This window comes from Sorex araneus, chromosome X (genome assembly GCF_027595985.1).
Source record: "Sorex araneus isolate mSorAra2 chromosome X, mSorAra2.pri, whole genome shotgun sequence".
Classification (NCBI taxonomy): Eukaryota; Metazoa; Chordata; class Mammalia; order Eulipotyphla; family Soricidae; genus Sorex; species Sorex araneus.
In genome coordinates, this window is record NC_073313.1 from 321218191 (window position 1) to 321236558 (window position 18368).

The window sequence follows — 18368 nt, forward strand, 5'->3', positions numbered from 1 at the left end:
TAGAAGACAAATGCCCTAACACTATACTATCACTCTGGCCCACATTTTCATTTTCCCTTTGTTGTAAAATAATGCTATGTGGTTCCATGGGGGGTGGGGGGGTGGGGGGTGGTTATTCACTTTTAAATTTAGTAAAAAAGACTTTAACAAAACTTTAGGAATATTTTGCTATATGATTGGTTGCTCTAAAGCAGAATACTTTAACGTTCATTATAGCACTTTAAAAGTGTTTTAGGGTGGCCGGAGAGATAGTACAGCGGCTAGGATGTTTGCCTTGCACACAGTCAACCCAGATTTGATCCCCAGCATCCCATATGGTTCCCCAAGCACCGCAAGGAGTAATTCCGGAGTGCAGAACCAGGAGTAACAACTGAGCATCGCCAGATGTGGCCCAAAAGGCAATAAATAAATACATACATAAATAAATGTATTTTAGTAAAAATACACATTACATATCACTAAAACTTAGCTTTGTCATATATATGTATATATGTATGTATGCATGTTATTGAAGTATACCATAGGTTCCTAACAGTGTTTAGATGTATCATTATAAATTTCCTGTGTATATATACACTACATTAAGTTCATCACATAAAGTCCAGTTCCATTCATCATACAATTGATCCCTTTTACCTGATTTGTCCACCCTGCTATCTCCTTCCCTTTCTGTAACCAAATGGTCTTATATTCAAACACTTGTTTTTATTTAGTTAGTTCATTTTTGTTTATGTATCACATGAATAAAATCATAGAGCATGTGTTTTTCTACTCTTGACATATTTCACAAAGCATAATACCATCCACATCATCTATAATGTTATATGCCAAGATTTTTTATTATAATTGAATAATAGTCCATTTGTGTATGTGCCACATCTTGTTCATCTAATCATCTGCTGATGAGCACTTAGGCTGTTTCCAACTCTTGGCTGTTATAAATATTGCACAATAAGTGACTAAACATATATCTTCGGCGTTCTTATGTTTTTCTGGATTCAGAAAATATTCAGAAGTGAAGTAATATAATCAATCAAATTTCTATTCTTATTTTCTAATGAATATCAATACTGTTTTACTTAAAGCTGGACCAATTTATATCGCCAAAACCAGTATACAAGAATTTTTTTCTCACCATATCCTTTCCAATTTGTCTTAAGGCTACTAAACAATGCTCACAGATGGGAGGTGATGCCTTACTGTTATTTACTTTGATTTGCATTTACCAAAAAAATAAATAAATATGATGATGAACATCTTTTTATGTGCCTATTAGATGTGTGAATATCTTTAGAGAAATATCTATTCAGATCATTGGTCCATTTTTATACCAAAAGAAAAAAAATTCTAATACACCAAAGAGAGACAGACACTGACAATATTGTAGTAATATTAAGGAACTCTAGTACCCTAATCATAGCAATGAACAGGCTATCCAAGCAGAATACTTGCAAGGAAATAATGATTAAAAATGAAAAGTTCATAGAGCATTTCAGCTACTCCTCCCCATACTCCTACAAAATAAAATTGTTTATCCCCTCCTCCAAATACTTATTGAATGTTTTCAAAGATTTTAGGTGTTTTGTTTTGTTTTTTACTCTGTTTCCTATGTTGGGATATACTAGTAAAATTACTTTTGTATGCATCCCTTTATCATTTTATAATATTCTTTTTCTTATTACCTTTTGGAACTGGAAATCTCTTCTATGTTGTGTAAGAGTAGCAGGATCTTTCAAATTTCGTCACTGGCTTGTGGTACCTATTTTAACTTTTGATTTGTAACCTTGAATGAGTCTCTTGTAGCATATAGTTGGGTTTTGTTTTCTACTCCATCCAATCATTTGATAGGATTGTAACTACTGATAAGAGGGTTGGCTGTGCCATTTTATTATTTTTTTTTTTAGGGGAGTGGGTCTGTATTTATTGCCTATGTAACTTTTTCGTAAACTTAGAATTAACCTTTCTTATAAAGTGGATCTAGTAGTGGTGAACTTCTTGAGTTTTTTGTTTATGTGGGAATACTTTGTCCCCACTCTGATCACCCTGCCCCCCACATCCAAAATAGTTAAACAGGACAGGGGATTTATCACCATCAGTGTTTGAATATTTTATGTTTTTTACTCTATCCTGGCCTGCAGTTATTGCTGAGAAGCCTGATGAGGAATATATTTGTATGTTACCTATTTTCCCTAACCATTTTTAATACTCTTTGTCGTTGTATAGATCTTTTTCATTTAGATAACTACATATTCTTTGAGCTCATGACCTTGTATATTGAAGCTTTGGAAGTTCTCAACTATTATTTCTTCAAATAATGTTTCTGCTTCCTTCTCTCTTCATCTTTTGAGACAATCCTATGTTTGTTTGTTTTTTTCTTAATGGCCCAGGTTATATCTTAACATTTCTTGATTTTTTTTATTTTTCCCTCTTCTTTCATCTGGATCATATCTAGATTTCTCTTTCACCTCATAGATTTGATCCTGTGCTTGTTAATTTTGTTTTTCAGCTCAATGAATGCTTTTCTGATTTTCTTAACTCTTGAGTTTCTGCATGATAGCTATTTGAATTCACTACAGTGTCTGGAGGGTGTTATTTTCTCCTTATGATGTCATATTACCTTGAGGTCTCCAATTGCATGGTGTACTATATTATTCAGTCTGACCATTAGGTTATTTTTTACCATCTTTTACATTTTACTGACTTGTTTAAAATTTGGAGGATTACACTACTTGTTTATTTTCTCACATGTGCTCTCTTGCTTTTTTCCCTTCTTTTTTTTTGTTACTGCTGCCTGTTAATAGTTGCCTTTAAATAAGGTGGATGTCTAGAGTAATAGTTTTCTACATTTTTACAACTGTGGACGGGTAAAAATAAGAGAACTGCATCGTCCAAGTGTTCCAGGTGTTAACTGGCAGTAGCTTTTTTCAGAGCCTAGCATGAGATGTCTATGGACCACAACTAGTCTGCAGATTGATAGTTGAAAAATACCTGTCTAGCAGGTGCAGGGAGGGGCTTAGAGGTCTAGACCAGCTACTACCACAGATGATGTGGGGAGGCTGGCTTGTGCATGGCAACATTTTTGGAGTCTAAGATCCAGATGTGGTTCTATCCATTGTGGCACTTTGAAGGTTGCAGATCCCCAGCGATGACTGTGTGTCATATAGAACATTTTTTCTGTTGTTTTCTTTGCTGAATCTCACACTAGGAAAGAAGACAACAAAGAAGGCATCTTAGCTCTGCTCTTTAGCTGGGAAGGCATTTCGGCTCTGCTCTTTCTTGTATTAAAGATAAGAGCTGCCTCTCCTCTGTTTTTCCCTCCTCCACAATGCCTTTTGGTTGGGCACAAAGCCCTTCTACCTTTGCCCCCTCCATGCTGCCAATTCCATGCATCACACAGACACTCTGGTCTCTGGCATCCCCTCTAACGTAATTTGTCTCCAATGGTTGCTTCAACTGCATTGTGGGATTTTTGGTAATATATTTAGATGTTGCCATTGTAAATGAAATAAGGAATGTCTTCTTTCTTTTGAACAGGAAGGCAAGTAGCTTTCACTTCTCCTGTATTATATAATTTTAATTTCTAAATTATCCTTTTAATCTTTTGTAATTTTTAAATGAAAAATATTACTTTTAATCTTTATGGAAGGTCTGTGATTTACAGTACTGTTAATGTTTATTTTTGGGGGAAGAAGGGTTTCACACCTAGTGATGCTCATGGATCACTCCTGGCTCTGCACTCAGTAATTACACCTAGCAAGCTCAGGGGATTGAACCTGGGTTGGTCGGGCCCTGTGTAAGGCAAATATCCCTTGTACTATTGCTCCAGCCTCAGTGCTGCTAATGAGTTTTGTACATAAAGTATTCCAATACACTCACCACCATAGTCCCCACTTCCTTTCCCCTTGGTCCCCAAGACTCTCCCAGTCAAACAACCTCCCTCTGCCCTCCCTCCAGTCTCCTCAGCTCTGTAGATTAACTCTTCAGTTTTGTTGCCTTTGGCCATTTGTTGTTCTTTACTCTATCTTTAAATTCTACAAAGGAGAAATTTTTCTTTCTGAATTACTTTCATTCAGTATGATACCCTCTAAGGAATTTCAAATTTTATCAATTTTTATATACCTTACGTGGGAATTTTGTCTGACCTTCTAAAACTCTACTGTGATAGATACAATTATAGGGGAGGAGTTGCGACTGAATTATATTCCATAGTTTTACAGTATTCATAATATTTTCCTTACTGTATTTTTATCTAACCACCTGAAACAGTACCACAATTCAACAATTAAAGCACTTTCTTCAAATAGCTTTTCCCCTTAATTCTAGGTAGATTTTCTTGCTTTTTGTCAAGTTACTTGATCAGTAGGTAAAATAGAAAAAATAATGCCTGGCTTTGCTTGGGGTTTTGATTAAAAAGGGATAGTGTTAAAACATACTATGTATAAGTAAGGTTGCCCTCTGCATTACTAACAGCCAATGTAATCTCTGTTATTGTCTTGCTAAGAAAATTCTGTTTTGAGGGACAGAGCAATTAGATTAGGGCTCTTGCCATGGTCTACTTGGGTTAAATCCTAGTACCACACATGGTCCCTTGAGCCTACCGGTAGTTATTCCTGAACAGAGGCAGGGGTAAGCCATATCTGAGCCATATCTGAGCACTGCCAGATATGGCCCAAGAACCATTCAAAATTTTTTTCAGTTTTCTTATTTCTTCTTAGGTCATCTCTTAAATGTTTCTCAACCTTTTTCTGACTGTAGCTTCCTTCTGAGCACTTCCTTCCTGTGACCTGCCTTTCCTACTATTTGGCTCCCGAGTCTCTTGTGGTAGCCTGTTCACCTATTTTTTTTTTAAATTTATTTATTTTTAATTAGAGAATCACCGTGAGCGTACAGTTACAGATTTATACACTTTTGTGCTTATACTTCCCTCATACAAAGTTTGGGAACCCATCCCTTCACCAGTGCCCATTCTCCACCACCCGTAAACCCAGTGTCCCTCCCACCCTCCCCAATCCCATCTCCCCCCCACCCCACCCTGCCACTGTGGCAAGGCATTCCCTTCTGTTTTCTCTCTCTAATTAGCTGTTGTGGTTTGCAATAAAGGTGTTGAGTGGCCACTGTGCTCAGTCTCTAGCCCTCATTCAGCCCGCAACTCCCTTCCCCCACATGGCCTTCGACTACAATGTAGTTGGTGATCGCTTCTCTGAGTTGCCCTTTCCCCAGAACGTGAGGCCAGCCTCGAAGCCATGGAATCAACCTCCTGGTACTTATTTCTACAGTTCTTGGGTGTTAGTCTCCCACTCTGTTATTCTATATACCATAGATGAGTGCAATCTTTCTATGTCTGTCTCTCTCTTTCTGACTCATTTCACTCAGCATGAAACTTTTCATGCCCATCCACTTGACTACAAAATTCTTGACCTCCTTTTTTCTAACAGCTGCATAGTATTCCATTGTATAGATGTACCAAAGTTTCCTCAACCAGTCATCCATTCTGGGGCATTCGTGTTCACCTATTTTTTTTACCTTGAATATCTAAAATAACCCCCATGGTTGATAAATTCTCTTTAAATTTTAATAACCCATTTATTGCTTTAAAACAGCCAATTATATTATCCAGAAGTTCTTTTTAAATCTAGGCCCTAAAAATAACGTCTCAGAAAAAAAAATCTTGCTGTGTAACAAGTTTTATTTAGCATTTTTGTTAGCAAAATATATGAATAATTGAAACCATTGTTAACAAGCTACATATGTATTTTTTTTTCCATAGGAAAGCACAAGGAGAAGACAAAAATATTCTCAGTCTCAAGAATTTTTCAATGAAGTAAAAAGTTCTTCACGAGAATCCAGCTGTACACAGTTGCCAAATTCATTTTATGAACCTCATCAAGATTTTACCAGTCCATATAGACTCAAGAAGTCAAGATTTCCAGCTTGGGACACATATACTTCTAGAACTGCTATGCAGGTCACAGACTTACAAAGTTCCACAGGATTTTCTCTTAGTGAAGAGACAAAGGCAGAGATGTATTATGTCGCTGTCATTTTCTGTATTTTGATATTAGTGTGTTTTGCTATATATTTTCTCTGAAGATAATTTTTCAAATTTCCAGTTCTTTATGAGAATGCCAAATTCTTTTTTTTTTTCAGGATTTCTTCCCATACATTTTCAAGGTAATTGGCTTATAAAAAGAAAGAATACAATTTAATTATTTATGAACATTCTAAAAACTACAATTATTTTCATTCAAAATGGTGTCATTATATACTTTGGAAAATACTTTTAAAAAATTACTGTGCCTGCCATTCCTGGCACTATTGTGGATCAAACCTTGGATCATATTCATGCAGGCATGTGTTCTACCATTTAACCCACATTCACAACATAAATACTTCTTATCCACCTCTCAGAAACTTTGCTTCTAATTTTTTCATATGCTCAGAGAAACATTTTAGAAATCAAATATCAATATAAGCTTATGTAAAAATTAGGAGTACTATGAAATGAGCTTAATTACTTACCTTACTACAGTAAGGGCATTCACCAAATATGATGTTAAAACTCTGTCTACTAGTCAGTAGTCCCCTCAACCACTGAAAATTTTAAAAAGAGAAGGCAGAGGGAGAAGAATCAACATAAGTACAATTTACATATGCTCCAAATATTTACTTTCCATGTATATTTCAGGCTTACCTTTTAAATTTTCTTTTGCAAGAGTAGGGGTTCCAAAATAGATTTCAAAGTCTATACCTACATTTTATGCACAAATTTTAGGTCCCATTAAAAAATTTGACAAAAACTGTGTACTTTCTCTATCCCCATAACAGACACAAATCTAATGTATACAAATCAAAGGGGTTCATAACCTATATATACACATTAAACTCTCCTACTGTTAAAGATATCACACTCTTTTATCACCATTAGTGTTTTAAATTTCATTCCATTAACGACAAGTATAAGACAAATAACTCTTTAAAAATTAAGTGAATACTCACTGTTGCAAAAGAAGGTATATATTTCCTGAATATTATTTCATTAATTAGGCCTGGTGTTATATGATTTTATATAACATAATTCACTAAGTTCTCCAATGTTAAATGCAGATGGCACCAACTACTATCTCTGATCAAAAAAAAAGGATCAGAAGACGAAAACTTTGCATACACTATATAGCACTGTAGCACTGTCATCCCGTTGTTCATCGATTTGCTCGAGTGGGCATTCAGTAACGTCTCCATTGTGAGACTTGTTGTTACTGTTTTTGGCATATCGGATACGCCACGGGTAGCTTGCCAGGCTCTGCCATGCAGAGAAAAACTTATTATATTATTATACACTATATAATAAAAAAAACTGAATCCTGTGATATATTCACAATATAGAATACTTCTCAGCATCAAAGTACACTAAAGTGAAAATACACTATAGCTCTATTAAATCAACATTGTTAAACCTAGCCTAAAAAGTGATAGGTGTTATTCCATAGTGCTAGATTCTTTATTGCCACCATTATTCCCATCTGGATGAGTTCATAAAGTTTGCATTATGGTTATTAGATATTTACTGAAAGATTCCAATGTATCATCTGTTAGTTTTGCATATTAATGACACAATTTACCACTTTGGGATACTTTAGGTCATCATTAGTTATCTAATGATGAAAGGAAGCTAATTGGCATGTGGGATAAATTGTTAAGAGATTTAACAGCAAAAGGGTCTCTACTATCAAACAATTTTAGACTGTATATTTTCAATACGCATATTTAATATTTTGGTTAGCTGAAAAGATACTTTTTAATTTTTACCTCATATAAGCATATTTGATGGAAAGGTTGTCCACACTTTGGATTATCACACATTTGATCGGGAATGGCACCATCCAGTTGATAGGCATAACAAATTCCACAATCCATAGAAAAGTCCTTTGAACAAATAATGATTGGTTTAGGGTTAGAGAGATGGTATGGGGGTGTAGGCACTTGCCTCACACATATGGTTGACCCTGGTTCAATTCCTGGCACCACATGTGGTCCCTTAAGCACTACAAGAGTAAACTTTGAGCACCACCTGGTGTGGGCCTCTTTCCTGCCCGTTTAAAATATGAAGGTAAAATATGAAAAAAATATGGTATGGAGTAGTTTTCACTCTTCAGTATGCACATACAGAAATGTTAAAAACCTCTGGTATAGATATAAATTTTTATATAGAGTATCATTATTAAAATAAGTTAGAATAGCTAGTGTTTTTTTTTTCAACCCAATAATTTTCTAATATGGTACATGAATATAATGACACATTAATATGTAAAGATTGAAACTTACAGTGATTAGCTTAAATTTCAAAATTTTGTAAAGGAAAAAGTCAAACAGCCCCATCACTTTAATGATTTACAGCCTTAGCAGTTTTGTCAAAAACTCAGTTCTCACATCAGATAGCTCAAATAGTGGCACAAATGTTTTATATGCTGGAGCCTTAGGGTCAATGCCAGCACGGCATGTTCCCCACACACTCAGGTTTAATCCCGCCACATCCAGCAAAATATTAATTTTTACAGTGTAAGTAAATCTAGTTTTTAAAATGGGACTGTCATTCTTCACAGACACTGTATAAGCTAATTAGAACTTTTTCAGTCATCTAAAGCAGACAGTATAGAAAATCCAAACAACTCATTAACTACTTCAGACCTTTCCCCTTTATTTTTAGTAAATCACTTAACTGCTGTAAAGGTCACACGAAAATACATGTATAACAACCAATCAGAGGTTAACAAGTTCTTTGATGTAACTATTGCCTACAGTCCCAAATTCTTTGAGCAGTATTCCACTCCATCCTTTTCAGTCTCTTTTTTCCCTCTGGTGCCTAAAAGAACACTTAACTTTCATTATGGAATTCTGTTTGTATATCAAAGAATTGAAAAACTTACTGATTTTTCTAGGACAGCTCGAGCTGGAAAATCAATTTCTAAAACATCTTTCAAATTTTGTAATAGAGTATTTTCTGGATCCCTGAAATCATACAGGAGAAAACTATGATTCAACTTGTAAAGTACAGAAAAGTAACAAAACATTATTTGCAAAGATACCTACCATAAATGTATGTTTCTGCTCAGCTTGATTCCCAAGGGTTTTGTTACTAAATAGGATATAAGGGGAAAACGTTTAATACCTTAATAAAAAATTTTTATTTTAAACAAGGTTTGCTGTTCATTTTTAAAATCACATTTCACACAGGACTGCTTTTTGAGATATGACTGATACATGACACTGCATGAGTTTTAGGTGTATATTATGATGATAGATGTATATACTGTGGAATAATTATCTGTTTGTGTACTCATCTCTCACTGCATAGTTTCACTTTTATGAGTACTTTTAGGATCACAGTGAGTTCACTTCACTCAACATAATTAATTAGAAAATAGAATGCAAGGAATATTACAAGAAGCACAAAAGAGACACGTTAGAATGATAAAACGCTTTCATTTAGAACAGTCACCACTAGGAGCAGAGGAGGTAGCTCAAAGGACTAACGTGCATATTTGAGGCCCTGAGTTCAAACCCCAGCAATGTGAGAATGACCCTGCTGACCCCCAAGAATGATCAGGCAGGCCTGCACTGCCAGGCTCTCAGAAAGTGCCCAGAGGACTCTAACCACCACTGAGGAAGCCCAACAAACGCATTTCCAAGAAATTAATCACCATCAAGATGTTCGTATTTTAATAACTGTAGGAAAGAATTTTTTTAGCCTATTAAAAACACTTAAATCTCAGATTTTATACCATGATCCGCTCCAAGAAAACAGCATTCGGGAAGCATAGTAGGATGCCGAGGGTCTACGTCAATGTTTATTGAAGCATTATTCCCTAAAATATTAAAAATTTTAGAAAGTAGAAGAGTTATCAAAGATTTTTCAATAATTTGAATACTTGAATATTCATTTTACATCCAATGAAAGATTAATCATATTTCAGGAATATTTTTTTATAAAATATTTATCAATTACTGTGATATAGCTATTTTTATAAAAATGTAATCTCATGTTGCATGTGAAGCTTTCCCATGTAACTTAAGTTCAATTATCACTAATTTATTTGGGGAGCCATGCCCGCCAATGCTCCAGGGATACCTCTGGCTCTGCACTCAGAAATTAGTCCCAGTGGTACTTGGAGGACCATATGGGATTCGAAGGATCAAACCCGGGTTGGCTGCTTGTAAGGCAATTGCCCTAAATGCTGCACTATTTCTCTAGTTTAAAGTTTCAATCATCATTAAATTGGAGATTATATACTTAATTTTTAAAAACCTAGGTAGATTTATATATATATTATTTTACATATATAAGTATACTGATAATAAGAAATTCAGAAATTTTACTACTTTTTGAAGACAGATATTACAAAGATCAATTCAGGTTTAATTTATATTTTTAATTTTCAAAATATCTTGATATATTCTGTAACTATAATTTATAGTACAAATCACTATTCATCTCCATGTTTTTGTTGACTTCATCCAAAAAAAAAATAAAGCCTCACTTTACAGTCCGATATCATGCTTAGAATCATTTTCAAAAGTTGTACAAAATAAAAGCTCACAATCTTTTTCCCTACCTATAACAATCCTTCGTGATTTCGAACTCCGTGTAGGTTTTTCTGGCTCAAGAACCCAAGTCTTCTCATCGATTTCATCCATAACATCCCAGAACACCTTCAGTGATTCTAATGCTGTCAAAAACTGACTATGAATACTTAGTAAAGAGCTCTACGAAAAGATGAAAAACAAATTGAGTTTACAACACTATCAGCAATAGTCCTTTTACTTGTTAGTAATTTTGAAGCTTTATATTAGTTAAAGCTACTCAATAAAAAAAATTCAAATCTTTACTGCTTCACCACTATTGTGTCACACTGTTCATCAATTTGCTTGAGCAGGCACCAGTAACATCTCCATTGTGAGACTTGTTGTTACTGTGTTTGGCATATCGCATATGCCACAGGTAGCTTGCCTGGCTCTGCCATGCAGGTGGGATACTCTCAACAGCTTGCTGGGCTCTTAGAGAGGGATGGAGGAATTGAACCCGGGTCGGCTGCATGCAAGGCAAATGCCCTACTCGCTGTGCTACCTTGTGGAGAAAAATCCTGCACCTTGTAGATAAAGAATCATGTTTTTAAACCTATATTTATGGGCAGAGAAATAGCACAGTTGCATAAAGCTTGTCATGCATGCACCCAACCCAGGTTTAATCCCCAGCACTGTGGATGTACTCAGAACCCCACAACACAAGAGTGATGCCTGAGCGCAGAGGCAGGAAGCCCTGAGCACAATCAGGTGGTCCAAACCCCCCAAATCAAAAAACAAAAAAAGAAGAAACTAAAAAAAACATAACCATATGTTTATGATGACTTTCATAATATGTATGGAATAGTAATTACCAATAGTAAGAACATATGTATAACTTTTAGGAATATGTTATATATAATGATAAGTCTATGTAACATTTATTTTGGCCAGTTATCAAGTTAAATGAAGTATTATTTGTAGTATGATTATTATACCAGTACTTCACACTGCATCTATAAATGTGAATGCATGGAAGTTATGCTCTAACTAATTTCCAATTTGAAAAGTCCAGTCAAGATATTCTAATATAACTGCTTGCAAACCCATAAAGCAGGCACTGTTTTCCATGTTTCCACCTATATTTTCTTTCAAGATGCCAATTATAATGCATTTCCATTTCCACTTTTTTGGAAATAGATTGTTATATCTATCCATTTTTGATAACTGTATCATGGTAATGATTTTTTTCTCTTTAAGCAAAGGAACATATCAAAATTAAGTTATATGGAATGGGACAGAGAGATACTACAGGAGACAGGGCACTTGCCTTATAAGCAGAAGAACTGGATTGAGTCCCTAGCACCACTTATGGTCACACAAGCACCCCCAGGGATAACTCCTGAGCACCACCAGTATGGCCCAAACCATCCCCCCCACTGAATAAAATATTTGAGTCTATTTCTATATATTTTAGGGGGGAAATCAAAGATACATTATGCAACTATCATTATTTTCTTTAACACTGAAAATTTCTTCAGTTTTTTTAAACTTTTGTGTGTAGGAAATAGGTTTAGAACCCCAATTTTTTAGCAGAAATAACAAAGCAATTATATATCTTCAGTGTGCTGAAGATTTAAAAATTATACCCAGAAGATTACAACTGTGGATTTACTAATCTAAAGAAAATTGCCATATTTTCTTTAAACAGACACATAATATGATTAAAGGAACAAGGATAAAGATAAAAAATAATGAGATGATATTAAAATTTAGCAGGGGAAAAATTATGTTCAAAAGCAATAAAAGAGGAAGTAAAGTATGGAGGGGACAGAGGAAGAGAGAATATCTTGGACAGGTTAGCAACTAAGTAGAAAGCAATGTGAAAAGACTACATTCTACTCTAGCTACCCCAAATATAAGTAGCAAGTATCCATGTTCTTGAAAGCATACCAACCCACCTCAGCACTTTATCTGTTTAGCTACTAGTCTGTTCATTTTCATGTGGATACAGAATATATGGAAGACCTGGAAAACTACCTCCAGGATAGATATATTACCTATTACAGGGTCTAAGTTTAGCAGAGTAACTATTACCTGATATGAAATGCAGTTAACCTATGTGCAAAGCAAGGTATGGTTTTGCATAAAAAGGAATGTATTAATCTTAAGGAAAGATTGGTTAAAAAAAACCCACATGATTTTGAAAAGAGTAGAAATTTTAAGAGATTAATCCAATATTAGCTTCAACTAAGGGCCATAAAATGCTCTGCAATGATATAAGAATACCCAGATGGTTCTATACATAAGATTTTCTCAGTGAAAGATCTACATATAAGCAATCTATGCTGATTCACTGAAAACCTGTGATCAAAATAAAACTAAAAAAGACTCCTAGTCTCTTCAGTATGATTAGTATGGTACTTAAACCTTGAGATCTTGAAGCATTAGAAACTTAGTCTGGTCAAAAGTCATTAAGTCATTACCTTATAAAAATCACAAAGGCTTATTCTGTTTCTTCACTTAGTTTTCTAACACTGAAGGACAGTCCATCTATTTTGGTAATACTTGCCAAAGAATTAAATTCCCTGAGAATCACGCAGGTAGACAGGTATATAAATTGCACTTACTCAATACTTAATAAATAAATAAATAAATAAACCATCAGAAAACAATATTTTATCATTCTTCTAAAAACTTTAAAAGGTGTCATGTTTCTTATGAAGCATGAGTCAATAAATAGGAAGGTGGATGACAATTTCTTACATTTATAAGTACAGATAAACGTATCACTTATGGCAGGTGGTATGTGTGGGGGGGTAACCTGCATTGAACTTACTCTTGGGTCTGCACTCAATGATCACTCCTTGACGGCTCAAGAGACTACATAGCAGATGAGGGGGGCCTGGAGCGATAGTATAGTGAAAAGGGCATTTGCCTTGCACGTGGCTGACCTGGGTTTGATCCCCAGCACCCCATATGGATTCCCGAGTATGCCAGTAGTAATTCCTGAGCACAGAGCGAGGAATAACCCCTAAGCACCACCAGGTGTTGCCCCAAAACCAAAAAAAGAAAAAGACCGTAAGTAGTTCTGAGATCAAACCCAGGTTTGCAAGGCAAATGCCCTATCTGCTGTAGTTATATTTTATGAAAGAAATCAAAGGTCTGATTTCTACGGTGACATTAGCTTCTGTTGAATGGTTAAGCCTACCGTTGTGTTCTTAAATCTAAAATTCAAACATGGTAGTGATGATTACTGAAATGGTAAACATTTTTTTTATACTCTACAAAGAAACTAGATACAAGTTAAACAGTTAAGAGCCATGACCCATCATAATATAAAAGTGTCTAAAAAACTTTTGATAGTGGTTGACAAGTCAAAGGAAGCCAATAGCAATTAGAAAGAAGATGACATTTTTTGAGGATCAAGAAAATTACATAAGATAAAACCAGTGCAGTCTTTGACTTATAAATTGATTTTAAATATCTGGTAAATTATTCTACTAAAAGGTCACATAGTTTGTTCAATCTTGAAAAACAAGCAAAACAAACACATTTAATTTATTAAAAATAAACTCCTAGATCATAAGTATGACTGACTTATTTCAAACCCTATCCTACACAATCTTTATCTGTAACTATCACAGTAAATGATATATACAATGTTGACTTGAACTTGTAAGGTATACCCTGTTCTCAGAATGCAAAGTTGAAAACAACTGCTTGTGTGTGTATAGGATATTGGAGGTGATATTATGTACTGGCAGTGGAACCTAGGTACACGATAAACTTATCATAGAGGAATGCATATGCGTTCAAGATGTTCACTATAACACTTAAAGTTACAGGGGAAAAAAGCCCCCCAGAACTGCTTCCTAATAAATGAAATCAGGGGCTTCTATACTAACTAGTCCATTTGATGCAGGAAGGATTAATATTCTGATTCCCATGTCTGTACATACAATGTGTGTATAGGATATTAGCAGTGATATTATGTACTGGGGGCATGTCCCTGCTGCTTAACTCCTAGCTGTTCTTGGTCCTAGCATTAGAACTCTCTGGGGTCGAAAAAAGACAGAAATAGTGGCATACCTGAGGTGTAGCTACTTTATAGAGGTATACCACTTCGAAGTTGACTGAAGCAAAATAGCAAAAAGCAGATACAAAGAAAATAGCGCAACTGCAAGAATCCCCTAATTTCTAGGCATGTGCCCAAGTGAAAAGTGGCATGCTTAATTACCTAACAGCTAAGTATATTGTGAACAAGTTTTCCTCATGAACTCAATTTACATAGAACATTAATAATAAGAAAATGGATATTACCTGAAATGCTAGTTATACACATATAATTGCAGCACTGTCGTCCCGTTCATTGATTTGCTCAAGCGGGCACCAGTAATGTCCCCATTGTGAGACTTGTTGTTACTGTTTTTGGCATATCTAGCTACTTCATTTTATTTTATTTTTCATTTTTTATTATATCATTTACTATTATACTATATCTTCACTGTCACTGTCATCCTGTTGCTGATCGATTTGCTCAAGCAGACACCAGTAACGTCTCCATTGTGAGACTTGTTACTTTTTTTGGCATATTGAATATGACATGGGTAGCTTGCCAGGCTCTGTTGTGCAGGTGGGATACTCTCAGTAGCTTGCTGGACCCTCCGAGAGGGACAGAGGAATTTAACCCAGGTTGGCTGTGTGCAAGACAAATGCCCTACCCGCTGTGCTATTATTGCTCCAGTCCACATATATAATTAAAAATATAAAAGTAATTATACCAATCTTAGTTTTTTTTTTATTTAACTTTTCAGAGCTCTTTATGGGTCCATATCAGGTACACATAATTTGCCAATACTATACCCTGGTCTATAGCTTGCCTTTTCATTCTCCTAAAAGAATGATAATAAATTTGGGGGGCTGGAGCAATAATACAGTGGGTAGAGCATTTGCCTTGCATGCGGCTGACATGGGTTTGATTCCCAGCATCCCATATGGTCATCTGAGTATCACCAGGGGATTGCAGAGCCAGGAGTAACCCCTATGCATTGCCAGGTGTGACCCAAAAAAGGCAAAAAAAAAAAAAAAGAAGAAGAAATTTTAATTTATCATATTATCCTTATATAAATCTTTGGATTTGGGGTTTTATTATGAAATATTTGTCTACACAAATATTTGCCAAAGACATTTTTCAATGCTTTTTAAAACTACTTATAACATTTTAGGTAACATGGTTTTACTGCTTACTTGTTTTACTTACTTATTTTAAACTTGTTTTAAAGTTCTTTTTTAAACTAAAACTTGTTTTAGTTTTGGTTTGGGGGTTACACCAAGTGGGTCTCAGGGCTTAATTTTGGCTCTGTGTTCAAGGATCACTCCAGGCAATGCTCAGGGGAACAATAATTGGTACAAGGGTCAGAACTCAGATAGGGTCCACGTTAGACAAGCTCTTGGTCCACTGTACTATGTTTTGAGACCCCATTTATGATTTTGATGCATGAGATTAACGCATCTCACTACCAACAAAGTGCTCAAGACCCTCCACACTGTCTCTAGTCACTGCCTATCCGCCTCTTCCACCCTGCCTCTCTTCTCCATTGCAAAGTCACAAATGTTTTACCTTGTACTTTCTTCCAGGAAACTGGTAGTTTGTTTACATTTTAGAACCCAATTTTAGATAACTTTAAAATTCAGATTATGTAAAATTTAAAATTCTAGAACTTTAAAATTCCATTTATAACCTTAAAATTCTATTTAAGTTTATGTATTTTATGTATTTCATGCATAGTAGCTTTTTCAGCTCCATTTATGAAGACTTTTTCTTTTCTTTTTTATTGAATCACCATGAACTACACTTAACAAAACATTCATGTTTGAGTTTCATTCATACAGTGACCTAACTCCCATCTATTCATCAGGGTACATTTTTCACCACCAATGTCCCCAGTCCCACTTCTCCATCTGCCTCTATAGCAGACAGTTTCTCTCTCTCTCTCTCTCTCTCTCTCTCTCTCTCTCTCTCTCTCTCTCTCTCTCTCTCTCTCTCTCTCTCTCTCTCCTTATGAGTTTGCAATACAGATAATGAGAGGCCATCATGTTTGGTCCTTTATCTACTTTCAGCACACATCTCCCATCCCTAGCGATTCCTTCAACCGTTATTGACTTAGTGATCCCTTCTCTACTCTACCTGCCTTCTCCCCCAGCTCATGAGGCAGGCTTCTTTGAACTATGGAGCAACATTCCTGGTCCTTGTGTCTGTCCTTGGGTGTCAGTCTTATATTTTGTTATTTTATATTCCACAAATGAGTGCAGTCCTTCTATGTCTGCCCTTCTCTTTCTGACTCATTTCACTTAGCATGATACTCTCCATGTCCATCCACTTATAAGCAAATTTCATGACTTCATCTCTCCTAACAGCTGCATAGTATTCCATTGTGTAAATTTACCAAACTTTCTTCAACCAGTCATCTATTCTCAGGTACTTGGGTTGTTTCCAGATTCTGGCTATTGTGAACAGTGCTGCAATGAACATACAGGTGAAGATGTCATTTCTACTCTGCTTTTTTTGCACCCTCGGGTTATATTCCCAGAAGTGATATTGCGAAGGCATATGGCAGCTCAATTTCTAGTTTTTTAAGGAATGCTCATATTATTTTCCAAAAAGGCTGGACCAGTCGGCATTCCCACCAACAATGAAAGAGTCCCTTTCTCCCCACATTGGTGCCAGCATTAGTTGTCCTTGTTCTTTTTGATGTGTGCCAGTCTCTATGGTGTGAAATGATATCTCATTGTTGTTTCTATTTGCATCTCCCTGGTGATTAGCAATGTAGACCATTTTTTCATATGCCTTTTGGCTATTTATATCTCTTTTTTTTTTGATGGAGTTGGAGGTTTTTTCTTGTATAATTCTACTGGTATCTTGTATGTCCTGGATATTAATCCCTTATCAGATGGGTATTGAGTAAATATTCTTTTCCCTTCACTGGGCTCTCTCTATATTTTAGTCACTGTTTCTTTTGAAGTGCAGAAGCTTCTTGGTTTAATGTCATCACATTTGTTTATGTTTGCTTCCACTTCTTGGTCAGTGGTGTTTCATCCTTAAAAGATGCTTTTAGTGAAGACTTTTTTCTACACTGAATTGTCTTTGTACCTTTGCTGAATGTTATAAGGATATGAATATAATTTAATTTTTCTATTCCAGTGATCTTATTTAATTTTATAATAATATCGCACTGTGAAAGTAAAGGTATATTTGTAAGCTTTAAAAACAGATGGACCAGGGCTGGAGCAATAGCAGAGCTGGTAGGGTGGCTGCCTTGCACGTGGCCAACCCGGGTTCGATTCCCAGCATCTCATATGGTCCTCTGAGTACCGCCAGGGGTAATTCCTGAGTGCAGAGGCAGAGCCAGGAGTAACCTTTGTGCATTGCCAGGTGTGACCCAAAAAGAAAAAAAAACACCATAAAATCAGATAGATCAATCCTCTAATACAGTTCTATTTTTCAAAACCATTTGAATATTTCTAGGTCCTTTCATTTCTATATGATATAAACTTTATGAGTAACTATCAGTTCATAAATAATAAATTCATTGTAATTGCACTGATAAGTATGATTGGGATAGTTGCTTAACTAAGAAATACTGGTTTTCTAAACTCCAAAGGCAAAATCTCCCTCTATTTACCTGGGTCATTAGCAAAAAAATTGAAGACTTTGTTATGAATGCACATAAAAATATGTCTAACATTAAGTAAATGCAAACTGATATCATAGTAAACTACTAGGGCACCTCTATTGAATGACTAAAGTG

The 18368-nt window shown here is 35.5% G+C and overlaps 2 protein-coding genes across 2 annotated transcripts in view; one reads left to right on the plus strand and one right to left on the minus strand.

The window, feature by feature from the left end:
* The window catches only part of VRK2 (VRK serine/threonine kinase 2), a 92944-nt gene extending 86856 nt beyond the window's left edge, over nucleotides 1-6088 (plus strand). The window contains exon 13 of the mRNA XM_055121746.1: nucleotides 5768-6088. Coding sequence (XP_054977721.1) covers nucleotides 5768-6088 — 321 coding nt within the window. The remainder of the gene's footprint in view (nucleotides 1-5767) is intronic.
* FANCL (FA complementation group L) overlaps nucleotides 6046-18368 on the minus strand; it is a 73844-nt gene continuing 61521 nt past the window's right edge. The window contains exons 9-15 of the mRNA XM_055121329.1: nucleotides 10611-10761; nucleotides 9780-9863; nucleotides 9088-9133; nucleotides 8925-9006; nucleotides 7807-7923; nucleotides 6520-6591; nucleotides 6046-6179 (exon numbers count right to left, since the gene is read on the minus strand). Coding sequence (XP_054977304.1) covers nucleotides 6144-6179; nucleotides 6520-6591; nucleotides 7807-7923; nucleotides 8925-9006; nucleotides 9088-9133; nucleotides 9780-9863; nucleotides 10611-10761 — 588 coding nt within the window. The 3' untranslated portion in view covers nucleotides 6046-6143. The remainder of the gene's footprint in view (nucleotides 6180-6519; nucleotides 6592-7806; nucleotides 7924-8924; nucleotides 9007-9087; nucleotides 9134-9779; nucleotides 9864-10610; nucleotides 10762-18368) is intronic.